This window comes from Mercenaria mercenaria, chromosome 8, assembly GCF_021730395.1.
Source record: "Mercenaria mercenaria strain notata chromosome 8, MADL_Memer_1, whole genome shotgun sequence".
Lineage (NCBI taxonomy): Eukaryota > Metazoa > Mollusca > Bivalvia > Venerida > Veneridae > Mercenaria > Mercenaria mercenaria.
The window spans coordinates 44,214,056-44,230,741 of record NC_069368.1 but is presented as its reverse complement, the minus strand read 5'-3'; the positions used below and the strand labels follow the sequence as shown (position 1 = coordinate 44,230,741).

The 16,686-nt window shown below is 36.5% G+C and overlaps 1 protein-coding gene across 2 annotated transcripts in view; it reads right to left on the bottom strand.

The window, feature by feature from the left end:
* LOC123566470 (DNA repair protein complementing XP-A cells homolog) overlaps nucleotides 1–16,045 on the bottom strand; it is a 28,708-nt gene extending 12,663 nt beyond the window's left edge. The window contains exons 1-5 of one of the 2 annotated variants that reach the window (XM_045360606.2): nucleotides 15,963–16,045; nucleotides 11,232–11,481; nucleotides 9,453–9,559; nucleotides 7,310–7,415; nucleotides 5,961–6,126 (exon numbers count right to left, since the gene is read on the bottom strand). In XM_045360606.2, the coding sequence (XP_045216541.2) occupies nucleotides 5,961–6,126; nucleotides 7,310–7,415; nucleotides 9,453–9,559; nucleotides 11,232–11,440 (588 nt within the window). In that variant the 5' untranslated portion in view covers nucleotides 11,441–11,481; nucleotides 15,963–16,045. Of the gene's footprint in view, nucleotides 1–5,960; nucleotides 6,127–7,309; nucleotides 7,416–9,452; nucleotides 9,560–11,231; nucleotides 11,482–14,832; nucleotides 15,177–15,962 lie in introns of those variants that run through there. The other variant, XM_053549814.1, reaches the window with a different exon arrangement.
* Between the last annotated feature and the right edge of the window lie 641 nt (nucleotides 16,046–16,686).

Here is a 16,686-nt window from a genome sequence, read left to right as displayed (position 1 = left end):
CAGTATGTAATTTTGCTATATTCTGGATTTATGAGTTGCTAATAAAAGTGAAAACAAAGAAGTACCTAGGTGACACAGAGGGCAAACTATATTAGCACTTTCCATCCTGAAATAGCCAGTTGTCAATGACACAAGCTTTAACGCACTTTTACCTTTGTCTGAACAAGCAATATCATGTATAGGAATGTCAAATGTTAACAAGAGCTGTCAAGGAGACAGCGCACTTGACTATTTCGATGCTGGACAGTGAAACTGGGCACATCTGAGGAAGCTGGAGCTGTCATTAGAGTGTTTACATACTCAAATGTTGATGAAGATATTGGACAATAGCTTGAGTCTGTGTCAAAAGTATTAAGTAATAAGAGAGATAAAGTGTATCAAAATATTAAGCAAGTATAATTCTAAGCAAAAAGTGGGCATAATTTATGAAATATTGGTGCAAGAGTGATGCACCTTGTGTCATATGATGTGGGTGATGATGTGGAAAAACTGCTTTAAGTTTAAATCAAATCCATTTAGCAATAGCTGAGATAGAGTGAAAGTGCACCAAAACTTTAACCTGAAATTCTAAGTAAAATGGGGATATTATTCATGAAATACTATTGCTAGAGTTATAGTCCTTGTGTCATATGATGTGGAACAACTGTTTTAAGTTTGAATCAAATCCTCTCTGTAATAACAGAGATACATTGTATAGTGAAAATGAATCAAAATTAACCTCAAACTCGAAGTGAAAGGGGGCATAATTCATGAAAAATTGCTGCTAAAGTTATGGACCTTGTGTCATATAATGTGGGTGATGAGGTGGAAAAACATTTTTAAGTTTGAATCAAATCCATTTAGTAATAACTGAAATGGAGTGAAAGTGCATCAAAACTTTAACCTGAAATTCTAAGTAAAAGGTGGAGATAATTCATGAAATATTGGTGTAAGAGTTATGGCCCTTGTGTCATATGAGGTGGATGATGATGAGGAATAACTATTTTAAGTTTGAAACATTTAATCCATCAAGTAATTACAGAGAAAGTGCATCAAAACTTCAACCAAGGTGCAGACGCGAAAGCCAACGCCAGGTTGAGTAGGACAGCTCTCCATTCTTCATATAGTCGAGCTAAAAATGAATTAAACAAGCTTCTGTAATATATTTCTGACCTTTGATCTCAACATATGACCTTGACTTTGGAACCAACATGTGTCCCAGTTTGACAAACATTGTGCAAAGTAAATCAGCAATAGCTGTCTTTAGAAAGACAATGTACCTGATTAACTGAAATTCTTCCACATTTTTACTAGCTTACGTACAAACGATTTAGCAAAAATGACTATGTTGAAAAAAGGGCATAAACTGATAATTTGTAAACTAGATGTATATGGGAGGTATGGAACCTGGCTCAGAATAGTCATTTCATGATTCCACAAACTAATGAAGAGTTTAAAAGCTTTCAGTACAGTTACTAAGTTCCTGACAAACTTGCTTACATGCAAAACTTCCACTTAAATTGAATAAGGGTGATATAGTCACAAAATACGCCCGCTGGGAACTTGTTGGAAGAAAAGTTTTTGTTACAGAACTGCAAATATGATTCGTATATCTGACTTCAAAAATACAAAAACAATTTTGTTTGTGGTGGTGGGTGGGGGGGGGGGGGGAGTTTAACGTTGCACTGACACAATTATAGGTCATATGGCAACTTTCCAGCTTTGATGGTGGAGGAAGACCCAATGTGCACCTGTGCATTATTTCATAATGAGCGGGCACCTGGGTAGAAACAACAACCGTCTGTAAGCCAGCTGCATGGCTTCCTCACATGAACAATTCAACACCCCGAGTGAGGTTCGAATCCACATCAATGAGGGGCAAGTGATTTGAAGTCAGTGACCTTAACTATTCCGCCACAGAGGCCCCTAAGAAAACAAGGGCTATTATTAAAAACAATGGATGCTGCCCAAATTGTATATTTGTCAGTGGATGTAGAGCTAAAAACTTAAGTCATAGTAGATCTCTAGTCCAGGTACCCACACAACAAGTTTTCAGATCGTAGGTCAAAGCATTGGCAAGTTTTGAGGAAAAGTTGAAAAATCTTTTTTTAGAAACTATGACACTGACCTTCACCAAAGTGACCCCAAGCCCAAGCAGCTGATAGGTCCCAATGCGTTCCCATAATACCTTGACCTTAGACCTAGGGACCTGGTTCTTGCACATGACACTCTGTCTCATGATGGGGTACAACTGTGCCAAATTACATCCAATCCCTCCATGCATGAAGAAGAAATGCTCCAGACAAAGTCATTCTTGAATTTGACCTTTGACCTCTAAGTGTGATCTTGACTTTAGACCTAGGGACCTAGTTCTTGTGCATGACACTAGGTCTCATGAGGTGAACATTTATGCCAAGTTATATCAAAATATGCTCCATGCATGAAGAAAATATATTCCAAACAAAGTTTATGGATGCTGCCTGCCTGCCCACTGAGGGCGTTCCCATAATACGTCCTGTCTTTCAGACAGGCTGATAAAAAGTGACACAATTTTGCCAAAATGTAAGCCAGAATTATGAAACTTTCTACGTAAGGTTATGATGCCAACAAGAGCTAGTCGAACACGAAATGCCCCCCTTGATGCATTCAGTAATTGCACAAGGAACAGAAATTATATGCTCACTGTAAACAAAAGTTCTACTTTCTGGTTCAATGTGACCTTGACCTTATACCTATTGACCTCAAAATCAACAGGGGTCATCTGCTGGTCATGATCAACCTCCCTATTAAGTTTCGTGATCCTAGGCCCAAGCATTCTCAAGGTATCGTCTGGAAAGAGTTTAACTGTTCTGGGTCAATGTGACCTTGACCTTTGGTCTACTGACTTCAAAATCTATAGGGGTCATCTACTGGTCATGACCAACCTTCCTATCAAGTTTCATGATCTTAGGCCCTATCTTTCTCAAGTAATTGTCTGGAAACAAAATCAACAGGGGTCATCTGCTGGTCATGATCAACCTCCCTGTTTAGTTTTGTGATCCTAGGCCCAAGCGTTCTCAAGGTATCGTCCAGAAAGAGTTTAACTGTTCTGGGTCAATGTGACCTTGACCTTTGGTCTACTGACCTCAAAATCTATAGGGTCATCTACTGGTCATGACCAACCTTCCTATCAAGTTTCATGATCTTAGGCCCTATCTTTCACAAGTAACTGTCCGGAAACAAAATCAACAGGGGTCATCTGCTGGTCATGATCAGCCTCCCTGTTAAGTTTCATGATCCTAGGCCCAAAGCATTCTCAAGGTATCGTCCAGAAAGAGTTTAACTGTTCTGGGTCAATGTGACCTTGACCTTTGGCCTACTGACTTCAAAATCTATAGGGGTCATCTACTCGTCATGACCAACCTTCCTATCAAGTTTCATGATCTTAGGCCCTATCTTTCTCAAGTTATTGTCTGGAAACAAAATCAACAGGGGTCATCTGCTGGTCATGATCAACCTCCCTGTTTAGTTTTGTGATCCTAGGCCCAAGCGTTCTCAAGGTATCGTCCGGAAAGAGTTTAACTGTTCTGGGTCAATGTGACCTTGACCTTTGGCCTACTGATCTCAAAATCTATAGGGGTCATCTACTGGTCATGACCAACCTTCCTATCAAGTTTCATGATCTAAAGCCCTAGCTTTCTCAAGTAATTGTCAGGCAACCTTTTAAATGTTCTGGGTCACTGTAATCTCTCTATCATCTTTTATGACCCTTGGCCAAAGCGTTCTGAAATTATCGTCCAGAAACTGTTTAACTGCTTCTGGCCAATGTGACCTTGAACTTTGACCTAATGACCTCAAAATCAATAGGGGTCATTTGCTGGTCATGATCAATCTCCTATCAATTTTCCTGATCCTATGCCTAAGCCTTCTTATCGCCCAGTAACCATTTTACTGTTCCTGGTCACTGTGACCTTGACCTTTGACCTACTGATCTCAAAATTGATAGGGGTCATCTGCTGGTGATGACCAACACATTCTTCATTGATTGTTTTCATCACAATTAAAACAAGAGGGTCATGATGGCCATATATCACTCTTCAGAGTTGATCTGGTCTACTGACCTAATTTTTGACTCCGCATGACCAAGTTTCAAACTTGACCTAGAGATCATCAATACAAACAATCTGACCAAGTTTCATAAAGATAGGGGTCATCTGCTGTCTAAAGTTATTGTCCAGAAACGGTTTAACTGTTCCGGGTCACTGTGACCTTGACCTTTGACCAACAGATCTCAAAATCATAGGGGTTATCTGCTGGTCTACCTCCCTATTAAGTTTTGTGATCCTAGGCCCAAGCGTTCTTGAGTTATCATCCAGAAACCGATTGGTCTACGGACTGACTGACTGACTGACTGGCTGACATCAACAAAACAATATACTGTATAGCAGGTTAATTCTGCGGGTTTGTATTTCTGCTTATTCTGCGGGACGAGGCCGTCACGAAGAAATAAATTCCGCACATTTAAACTATCAGCAGAATTTTTTGGACACAGAAATCAACTTTGATATTTCGCTTAATATAATGATCTCATGAGTTTTTCGTCTGCTGTACAAGTGATTCACACCATACTGATTGTGGTTGATTGCTTTTGTAACTGCATCGATCTATTGTCCACGAATGAATGGTTACTGTTTCGGGCGTGTAATATTTACAAGTGTATATCACAAAACATCTTTATTAAAATAACATATAGTTACCAATATTCGTCCATTTTGGAGGCACAGAACATGTTCCTCTTTCTTGTATTTTTGACATTAAATCATTTCAACAAAACCACAGTGGACTGTTCGAACAGGTTTAAGTGTAGAACCTGAGTTTGCTACAGTCACTGACAAGTGCTCTTTTACATAACTATACAATAACACAGGATACAGTGAAAGTGGAGACAGGGGCAACATGTGCATTATGTTTCAACGAGACCACAAGCATTCACTATATTATGCTATCATCAAATTTTAAAACACTGTGTCTATAGAGGTTAAAATATATAAAACACTTCTTCTTGAGTGCATGCATGAAAGCTAATTTACAGTTGCCATCGTATTTCCCAGGGGTGGGAATTCTCACTGGTATTTACCGGGAATTCCCGTCCTGGAAAATACTCTTAAAATTGCAAAAAAGTGGGAAATACAGGGAAATATTGCAAAAATGACTCAAAATTCAAAAGAAAATGCTGTTTATTGTGACAAGAACATCAAATACTTGTGTGATGATTAATATTTAAATGAACACCTGCATGAGAAAGTTACTGTACAAGTTCTCAACCAACATAAGACAATGTGATATCTAAAAACATTCATACAGAACCTATAGGTTGCTTTTTTACTGTCAAATGATAAAATTATGTCCGAACTAAAATTGTGTATTTGAATTTCACTACAAGTATTAACTGTTCTGGGTTACCGTGACCTTGACCTTTGGCTTACTGACCTCAAAATCAATAGGGGTCATCTGCTGGTCATGACCGACCTCTCTATCAACATTCATGATCCTAGGCCAAAGTGTTCTTGAGATATCATCTGTAAATAGTTTAACTGTTCCTGGCCACTGTGACCTTTGACCTACTGACCTCAAAATCTATAGGGGTCCTCTGCTGGTCATGACCAACCTCCCTATCAACTTTCATGATTCTAGGTCCAAGCGTTCTGGAGTTATCATCCAGAAACGGATTGGTCTACATACCGACAGAACGACCAACCGACCTATCAACATCTGCAAAACAATATACCTTTCCTTCTTTGAAGGGGGGCATAATAATCTAAGGTGTATAGCTTATCTAAAGAATAAAATGTATTTTGGTCTGAATCATATTTCTCAGTATTTCCCAAGAAGTACCAGTATTTCCCGCTGTCCTGGGAAATATGAGTATTTCCCGCTTTAATGCCAACCCTGCCACAAGGCAAGTCTCACCATTAATTGCGATGAAAAATTTAATTCAATACCTGTGATTCTAAGTATAGTTTCATATCTCCCCATCGCTGGTTGTGTGGATTTTTCTTCAGGATGAATTTTAATGATGGTTCTCTTAAATCGAAATCTGCGTCTTTTAACATATACTTTTTCTTGGCCTCTGTTTTTGTAATAAGTGGAAACTTATCTTCCTCCAATCTGAAATTTGAAGATAAGAAATAAAGAATTCACTAGGATCTGAAGCGTACTGTGTGAGATTCAATGGAATTTGTTATGATACATACATGCATAAGTCAAAAGTAAACAACAACCATCAAAACAGTGCTCCAATTAAATTTGCTGCTTCAAAATTAAACTGCCTATCTATACAGGACACATTCTGTGACTTTTTAACTTAATATGCACAGTATTCAATACAGTCATAAGTAATTTAACCTTACTTTTTCGACCCAATCACATGTAGCATTTCTAAAATTTTCTGTATCTAATTTAGCCTTTTTATCAGGTATAGTGTAAGAGACAGAGACCATCATTAATGAACCTATGCTCAATTATCATTCTTATCCTCCCCCAATTTTTCATGCAACCCTAACCATTTTTAGTTTCTAACAAAAAAAAAGACATTTTTTAGATCGATTTATGGACAATATTTGTATTTCAGTATGTTTTTACCATCTTATTCTTATTATACATTTATTTGACAAAACTCCACCTTTTATTTTTGGTTTTTCATTTAAGCTTGTTTAGTGTTTTCATACAGGATATTATCAATTGTCAGAAATAAAAAATAAAATCCTACCCCTCCCACATTTTAAACAGTTGGCTGATTGATCTAGCAATTACTCAATAATGGCCTGATTTATTCAAAGCTTTTTTGAAAAAGTAATAAGAGTGATAAACACTGAGCGATGAAGAGAAATCTTCCGAATTCAGAAACTGCCAGGCTATGCTATGCTCCCTCCCTTTCAGCTCCGTAGTGCTGAAGATTTGTTTGTTTGTTTGTTTTGGGTTTAACGCCGTTTTTCAACAGTATTTCAGTCATATAACGGCGGGCAGTTAACCTAACCAGTGTTCCTGGATTCTGTACCAGTACAAACCTGTTCTCTGCAAGTAACTGCCAACTTCCCCACATGAATCAGAGGTGGAGGACTAATGATTTCAAACACAATGTCGTTTATCAAATAGTCACAGAGAACATACGCCCCGCCCGAGGATCGAACTCGCGACCCCGCGATCCGTAGACCAATGCTCTTACCTACTGAGCTAAGCGGGTGGGCTTGCTGAAGATTTCAAACCATGGCCTTTATTCTATACAAAGATCCTGCACTTTTGACTCTATAATCTAGCAAGTATTTGACTTTCTTGAAAGTGTAATGCTTACCGGCAGGTATCACAAATTGGCTCCTCAAACTTTGTAAAGAAGTATGAGTCCATAAATTCCTTTTGGCAAGCCTCACAAAACAAACTGTCAATTTCTACAACAGGACCTGCATAAAAAACAAAAACATATATAGCTACAAATAAATTTAATCCTTACCCTGCTAAATTTCTATAATGAACTTGTCCATCTTCCAATTTGGTTAGTACCATTAACTGTTAAAAGGGGTGCTTACCAAAAAGATACTGGCTGAATAGTGAACAGTGCAGATCATGATCAGCCTGCATGGATTATGATCTATACTGGTCGCAAAGGCAGAATCAATTGTGTCCAGCATGGTAAGGGTTAAGAAACCTTAAGTGGCCTAAGTCAACTACTGTTTAAACCAATGATGGCCCACAGTGGTAAATGGGTATGTAATTTTTAGTCTCAAATATACAGCTCAGTGTTCCAGACAAAATGTGTACCTGTGTATTTTATGTTTGAAGAGTACTGCAATATGCATATAATTAACTATAGCAGTGAACAATTTATGCCAGTGTCTCAGGTTTTACACAAAACACCAAAAATGCAAGCATTGTTTGAATATCTGAACAACTGATTTTCATTTCCGGGAATTATTCAACCGATACGCAGATTATCGATATGTAAAAATAGTAACAAGAGCTGTCTAAGGACAGCAAGCTAAACTGTTTGAAGCCTTTCCACCTAATACTAGCTTACATACTAAAGCCTTAGCAAAATTATCTTAGCTGAAAAAAGAGGCATAATTTTGCCAAAATGTGAACTGCAGTTATGAAACTTACCTTGTGAGGTCATCTCATGATGCTTAAGATGTGTGGTGAATCAGAGAACATTTAATCAAGTAATTTCTGAGGAACATGCTAACAGGCAAAACTGTCACAAAATTTCCATGTTTAAAGGGAGTATAATTTCAACAAACTAAATACGAGAGGTCCCTACAAGGATGCTACAGACCAAATTTAATGAAGATCTGCTGAAGTCATTTAAAGATATATCTATTTTCAGTCAAAGTTTTTCCCTTTAAAGAGCAAAGTGCCCCCACTTACATACATTTAAAAGAAGACTTTTTAATGATGCCACAGACTAAGTTTGACAAGGATTCATCAAGGAGCTCATGGGCAGAGGTTGTTTGAAGGTATTTTTTTTCTTTCTTTCTTTGGCTCTAGCCACCCTTACAAGGAGCCCCAAGTGCACCCATTAAATAAAGTTTGGAGATGACCTTATAATGATGCTACAGCCCAAGTCTGATGAGCATCCATCAAGCAGTTCATGAGAAAATGTTAAAAAGGTTTTTCTTCTATTTTTAGCACCAGCAACCACTAAAAGGGGCCAAACACCCCACACCCACTCCCCCTCTGAACAAACTTGGGAGAGGACCATTTAATGATGCTACAGACCAAGTCTGATAAAGATCCACCAAGTAGTTCATGAAAAGAAATCATTTAACGTTTTTTCTTTCTTTTAAGCTACAGACCAAGTTTGATGAAGATCCATCAAGAGGTTCATGAGAAAAAGTTGTTTAAATGTGATTCTATTCTCAGCAAAAAAATGTCCCTAAGAGACCAAGCACTCCCATTTTAAAATCTAAAAAAAAAATGGGAGAGGAACTTACAAGTTTAATGAAGATCCACCAAGTGGTTCATAAGAAAAGGTTCTTTCAAGGTATTTCTTTATTTAGCTCTAGCAGACCCTAAAAGGGGCCAAGTGCCTTCATTTAAATGTATTTGAAAGAGGACTCTGCCAGGATGCTACAGACCAAGTCTGGTGTATTTCTGAGCAATAGTTTCTGAGAAGAAAATCTTTATGTTAATTCAGGTAAACAGACGCTGGATGGTGGACCATCCATCTATACTACCAACTCATCCTGAACATTTGGTGTAGGTGACTTACTAAAAGTTAGAGTTTGTCCCATGAGGCCATCTCATAATGCCAAAGACATCTGTGAAGTTTGAAAGCAAAACTTTAACTTGAAATTCTACATTAAAAAGGGGCTTAACTTTGACAAAATAAATGCTAGAGTTATGAGAAAGGTAGTAATGTACCGAAGATAAATATTGCTGGAGAACAGAATGTGTTTCTGCAGGATGGTTCTATTTAGTATGACAGGACAGAAACAACATACCTTCTGGATGAACAACTTCTATAGCTGTTTTGTCATTTTCTCCATCCTCTTCTATAAAGAATCCAGCTCCAGTATCTATCTCACGTGCTGGACCTTTCACACGATTCCTAAAATATGCAATACCTTGCTCGAGTTTTCTGCTAGCTGATTTAAAAAAAACAATATAGTCAACAGCGACTTAAGCCTACTTCCACTGAAGAATCATTGTTTTCAGAAACATTCAAAATCCCTAGTTTATAAGGGAACATTTAAAACTTAAAAATTGTTGGACTGAATATATCTATATAGAGATCAAACTGTATTTAAAAACATACTGCAAATGTATCAGTGAAATAAAGTCATTACATATTTTTGGTATTACACTAAGGTAATTAAGCTATAATAGGTAAAAAGAATTTTCGATGTTTCAGCAGGAAAAGCTAACATGTGGTGAAAAGAATATTACATTTGTGTCCTTCCACACTGACAGCCTCCAATTCTATAATTTCATTCAACTTTAATAAATCTGATATGAAAAGACACTCGTTTAATATAAACTTCAAAGTACAACTGTACTTGTTATTATTTCCTGTCTGCTACACTAGCACCATGGCATCATATTGATTATATTCATTTCATGAATGTCAACTTAAAAAGATGATAAAAATACACTTTATTTACAAATAATGGAATTCCTTGGTACAAAAAGAAAATTATAACCAAAGCTAGGCATGCTAAATAAGATAAGAGTTCTATTACTTCTAAATGATCAAATGAGCCGTGCCATGAGAAAACCAACATAGTGGGTATGCGACCAGCATGGATCCAGACCAGCCTGCGCATCCGCGCAGTCTGGTCAGGCTCCATGCTGTTCGCTTTTAAAGCCTATTGGAATTGGAGAAACTGTTAGCGAACAGCATGGATCCTGACCAGACTGCGCGGATGCGCAGGCTGGTCTGGATCCATGCTGGTCGCAAACCCACTATGTTGGTTTTCCCATGGCACGGCTCAAATATACATAAAGAAATTTACAACAAATCCATCAGTTAAACAAGCTTAGTAGCCATCAGAAATACAATATTATATTTTGTATGAGTAATTCAGCAACTGATGACATGCCCAAATTTGCCCCAACAATTACATAGATGCAGATAAAAATAGCATGCAATATTACTGCTTCTTTGCCTATTAAAAAGATTTACACTTTTTGACGATCTTTCTTACTAATTTTGCTGTCCTTTTTGGCCAGGAAATATCTTTTACCAAAGTTCTTTTATAGGGTACAATTGGGAATCTTTGTCTCAATTTTGGGAAAGAAAGATTCTTTTTTTAATTAGGTCAAAAAAGGTTGTAAGTAACATTCTGACCTTCTATTTCTAGAATGTCATTAATATACTTATTAAGATGTATGCCATACAAGCTTTTAGGCCCTTTATGCACATTTTTGACTTTCAAGGGCTATAACACGTATCTTACCGAGTGAAATCCAAAACAATACATAGGGACTGAATAACAATCACATGATGTTTGATGAGTCTAGGCAAAATTCTTTTTGAGATATGCATGACACAAATTTGGACAGACAAACTGACATCCAGGTTAACAGATGGACAGCAAGACATGCAGACAAGGGTAAATCTATGAGCTCCCCCCAAAAAATTCATGGGCACAAAAACATTTCAACTATAACATTTTACTTGAACAATTAAAATATGTGTTTAAGTTTGATTTTATTAATAAAAAATACTCATTTTCATTTTCAGGTAAGATGTTATCATCTTGAATTTATAAAAAAATTACCCAAGTGCATCTGTGGCATATGGATGGGCCTGTAATCTACTCTGTCTCAAAAGTAGCGCCCTTTGTCTGTTTCTTTCTATACGAGCCCTCTGAGCTGCTGACAGATCTATCCCAGCATCCTCTGTTGATGCTTGTCCCTCTGACGATTGATCTGCTGTAGACGTGTGAGCTTCCGAGATTTCATTTGACTTCGCCTCTGCCATCTTCATCAAGACATTTCAAGCTCAGCTGCTATCTATTTTCTCATTTCCTAAATTTATGAAAACAGTATGTTTTTACAGAATGCTCCAATATAATCTTGTACTTCAACTCCTTTAACCCTTACCCAGCTAAATTTCTATAATGAACTTGTCCATCTTTCAATTTGGACAGTACCATTGACTGTTAAAAGGGGTGCTTACCAAAAAGATACTGACTGAATGGCGAACAGTGCAGATCATTATCAGACTGCACAGATGTGCAGGCTGATCATGATCTACACTGGTCACAGAGGCAGAAACAATCGTGTCAAGCATAGTACATGTATGGGTTTTGAAAAAAGCACAAATCGAAAGTTGGCTATTTTGCTTCACATACTAAAGGTACAGTATTTATGTTACTTTAGAACATGTCAGCACTGCAACAGAATGCAGGAACACTTGTTAGATTAACTGCTCACCATTACAAAACTGAAATAATTTTGACAAAATAGCACTAAACTCAAAACAAGAAACCTCTATCTGGTTTGATACAACATAATCAATTTTGAATTATTTAAATATCAGTTTACACTTACAGTTATGATACTGTTCAAAATAAGAACAAGAGCTCTGCAAAGTGGGGCAATATACAATGTATGCTTAAAATTATAGATCAGAAGCGGAGGAAGTTACTTCAACGAAAAATTTTGATGGATGTGTGTCAGAGAGGGGTGGGGTGGGGATGATGTCAGTTTTGTACTGCTCAAATCATCTCATCACCACCCACCTATATTCTCAGTTTAAAGTCAATACCTTGTGCTTCGGACACAAAATAAAAAACAACAGATTTTAGTGTTTGTGTGTGTGTGTAGGAAAGGGGTAAGGCAATGTCACGTAAGATGGGGTTTGTTGGGGTGTTGAGTGTGGCGGTATATATAGTAACACTGAATACTAATGCACAAATAATCATCAACCACCTGTATACCTAATTTAAAGTCGGCACCTTAACAATTATAAACTTGTGCTCCAAACACAAAATGCAAAGGACAGAACTGACATTTGACCTCTATCTGTGACGTTGACCTTTAACCTATCAACCAAATTAATGTGCTCTCCGCATCATCTCAGTATCGCCTACCTATATGGCAAATCTGAAGTCAGAACCTTAAATTATTATGCTCTGGACACAAAATATGATACAGATTTGACCTTGCTATGACCTGACCTTTCACCCCCTTGCGTTATTCATACACTGTACACATTATCTTTTCACTATCCACCAATATCATATCTGAATGGTTATTAAGTTATGCTCTAGACACAAAATATGACAAAAGAATTTGACCACTGACTGGGCCTTTGACCTACCAACCATATTCATTTGCTCTGCACATTATCTCAGACTCAGAGCCATTTTTATATATGTCACTTTTAAAGTCAATACCTTGAACAGTAATTAAGGTTTACTCCCTATATAAATTATGACTACAGAGGCACACGCCAACACATATACTCAACATCACTAATCTCGCGTCATCACTAATTTCGCGGTATTTGAGTTGCGCCACCTACGTGGTGTTTACCGGTGAAGTTTGTGACCTATTTTACTCATGCTGGCGAAAAATGTTCCTACCTGCAGTTAAATTGCTAAATATCTGTCAATATTTATTAAAATCGTATTTTTCACGTATCTATTGCAAAAATCCATAAATTAAGCAAATATTTGCAATGTTTATAAGTTCGTCTACCAGCTGATCGGCATTTGTCCTCATTAATTGTGCAAACTAAGTCCCACCTATAGGCTAGAGGACACCAAATTTTACGTAACATCCCCAAGCTAAAAAAAAATAAATGAAATATCAGTATCAGGCGAAACATCAAAACGTCTTAATTCAACGGATTTTAAGGGGGAGGAAGGGATGGGGGCCCCTGACCATCTCCTTTAAATACACCCATGATACTGAGCAGTGAATTGGAACATGTTAGATAACTATCAAATAGAAAATATTAGGTAATAGTACGATTCTTAGGCTCCGCTACATTATGACCATGCCCGCGACCTTATGATTTACTTGCAAAATATCTGGTGTATCCGCTGCCCAGAGGAGAATATTTTCGATAGTGTCAATGTAAACAGATAATATAAAATGTTTAACTTGACGTTTTAATGACTTTTGAGTGTTCCTGTTAGTTTGACTTAGATAGCTTTTCAATGTTTGAATTATATTAAGTGTTTTTTAACCTATGATAGTTTGATTGACACAATTGTTGACCTATACTGCGACATTAGTGATGTGACGTCACATGATAACAATGGCTGACTATTGTTGATCGAAGTACACATGAATGTTTCTTGAATGATATCTTATTCATTTTCACACAGTTATTGATGCATATGACATGAAATATTGTGGTAAAGACAAGAAATACACTGTTGTGTTGTTTCTTGTTTAATGTCGTTACGTCGAATGTCAAGTACCGCGACATTACAGATGAACGGTATAATACATGTGACACAAACTAATTGCTCTTTACACATATTTGTGAAATAAACAAGTGCCATAACTCTGATCTGACCAACAGAATTAAATCCCGAATAATAGCAGAGCTACCGGCGCCGCAAAGCGTCGCATTACGGTTAGACGTGTGAAAAAGAAAATGAATAAAGAGATCTAACTGTGTATACTATCGAGTTGAAAATTTGTGGTACTTTTTGGCATCGGTGTTGTTCGGATTTTTTCATGTGTACTGTGTACATAGTAATTAATCAGTAAAGACGTCAGTAGACGCTTACTGTTTACGGTTGACAAAAGCGTCTCGCTTACTGCTTTGAATATAGAATAAAAATGTAAATGAGCGTTTGATAATAAGAAATTAGTGCTAAATACATTTTCTAGGAAGAAAAAAGAAATAAAATACAATAATTTCATTTTGAAACGACTTTCGTCACGCTGCCATTACTGAACTTAATTATATATATTTATGTTTGTCCCGATGACGTCATAACTCCACAGTGGTGTAGTGGTTAGCGAGTTCGCGTTGAAATCCAGAGGTCGTGACTTCGAACCTCACCTGGACCAGATTTTTTTTTTTAATTCCTTTTTTTTCAGTTCTTTTTTGTATTATTATAAGTTTTGAAAATATTGTATAGCTAAAGTCATTCATGTGAAATTTAACAAGTGTTTAGTTTTGATGTCAGGTTCCAATGCAGTGCTTGTGCAGTAGTCAGTAGACATAACTTTAAAAAGAAATAGCTTTAGGATCATAATATACAGGCATTGAACTGTGAAAAGCAAATAATGTTCTTCTCCCCGTTCACATATATTTCGTCCGTTAGCTTTAAAATCACTAACCAGAGTTTATAAAAATAAAAATAAAACTATTGGCGATGAATTATCAATAAACATCAAAAAGGTTCTTACTGCCATCCCTATTCTCTAGTGCTAAAAGATTAACCATAAAAACGCCATAGATTGTGAACTTAAAAGTTCTGTAAATAAACTGTAGGTGTTTTCGAGAATTTCGGCAAACACTGTTTTTCTCTAGGTAAAATTCTGATCATTAACTTTTAAAAATTGCTAGTCTTTTGGGTTTAAAACAAGCTTTGTACAGTCATGTAAATGATTGTAATTTTCCCATACCAGGCGTCTTTTATAGCAGTTTTCTTTTTACTAAAAGTTGGACACATTCTTCCATCCAAAAAGAATCAAAATTTGACAATAATGACATTTGAAAGAATTACAATAGTCATTTCCAGGATAACGTAAATTCTAATTTCTATTAACTTTGGAACTGGAACATTAACTTTTTACATTTTTCCTCATTGCCAAACATTTACACGCAAAGAGACAGAATTCCTTTGGCTGTTGGTGTAATGAGATTCTGTTAGGTTTGAAATTTTCAAGATTCAAGCTTTTCAATTTGAAGGAGTTATCATTTGTGACTGGTTTCCAGTATGATAATAATTTATGTAAATTTTTTGATGCAGTACGTTTTAAGAAGAATAACAGAAATTATTCAATTACGTTTTTTTTTCTTTATCTTGGTGCCGATTTTAATCTATATCGGACTTTCTTTTGATTATATATAGAATATCTTTCGAGTTTTCTTATGTCAAGAATTAATCTTGATGCAGTCTAAAACATGCATTCAGAAATCATGAATTATCATTAATACTTATAATTTTAATAGATCTAATAGAACATAAACTTCCAAAACGAATCCATAATTCCAGATAATTCCAACAAAATTCCTTTAATTTTTAAGGGCACTGGTGATTTTTCAAGGGAGCTCTGCCTTTTAGGTAGCACCTAATTTCATATTAGTCCTAATATGTTCTATAACCTAGGTCAAATACGTTTCACAATACGAATGAAACAAACTGTAAAAATTATAAGTAGACTACGGTGGCATAAAAGCTGTATGACAGACATGTCATCTAATTTCATTCATGTTACTTATACGCAGAAATTATGTAGTCGATATAGAAATCAGAATTTTCCTAGCCATGGGACCAGGCCTACTGCTAAGGCCTAAGGGACACATTTTTTACATTTGTATGATATGGGAGCAGCCATCTTCGCAGCTCAGCCTAACATGTTTCGTTAACTACATTTTCATTGGGTAATAATTTTGTCCTTCTTCGGCTTTGATTGGTTTATTTTTACAACCCTCTGGCGTATTTCATTTGCAGTTTAACTATGTAGAATAGTGTTCTTTAGTGTTTCAACTACCGGTGGTAAGCAAACACGCCTGGAATTTCACATTTTGATATTACATTGATTCTCCAATAAATATGCAAATTTGGGAAAATCTATTTGATTTGCTAAAACAACTGTAACAAAGTAGGTCTATGTTGTAAACCTTTTATATATGTCAAAAGATAAAAGGTAAGGGTAGGTTTCCCGGAAGCTCAGAGCACCCCAAACAGACATAGAGCCATTCATCGCAAAGTAGGCCCGCAACGAAAGTACAGTTAGTAGAATCTGATTAAAATATTATGTGCATGTTTGACACATTTTAGCAAGTCGCATCCTCCTAATATACATCATATAGACGATGTTGCCTTGTCCCCCACCCGGACACATACATTTGTGTTGGTATGATATCATTTACTTTATTTTCTTACATATTACTTAGTTTCAAAACTTGAGTTAAACGCCATATCACCTGGATAGAAAATGTTTTGCATAAAGTGTACCCGTTAACTTTTTGTCCCTGGAATACCAGAGGGGAAGCCAGGGAACCACATATAGGAAATTAATTTAATAAGGTTT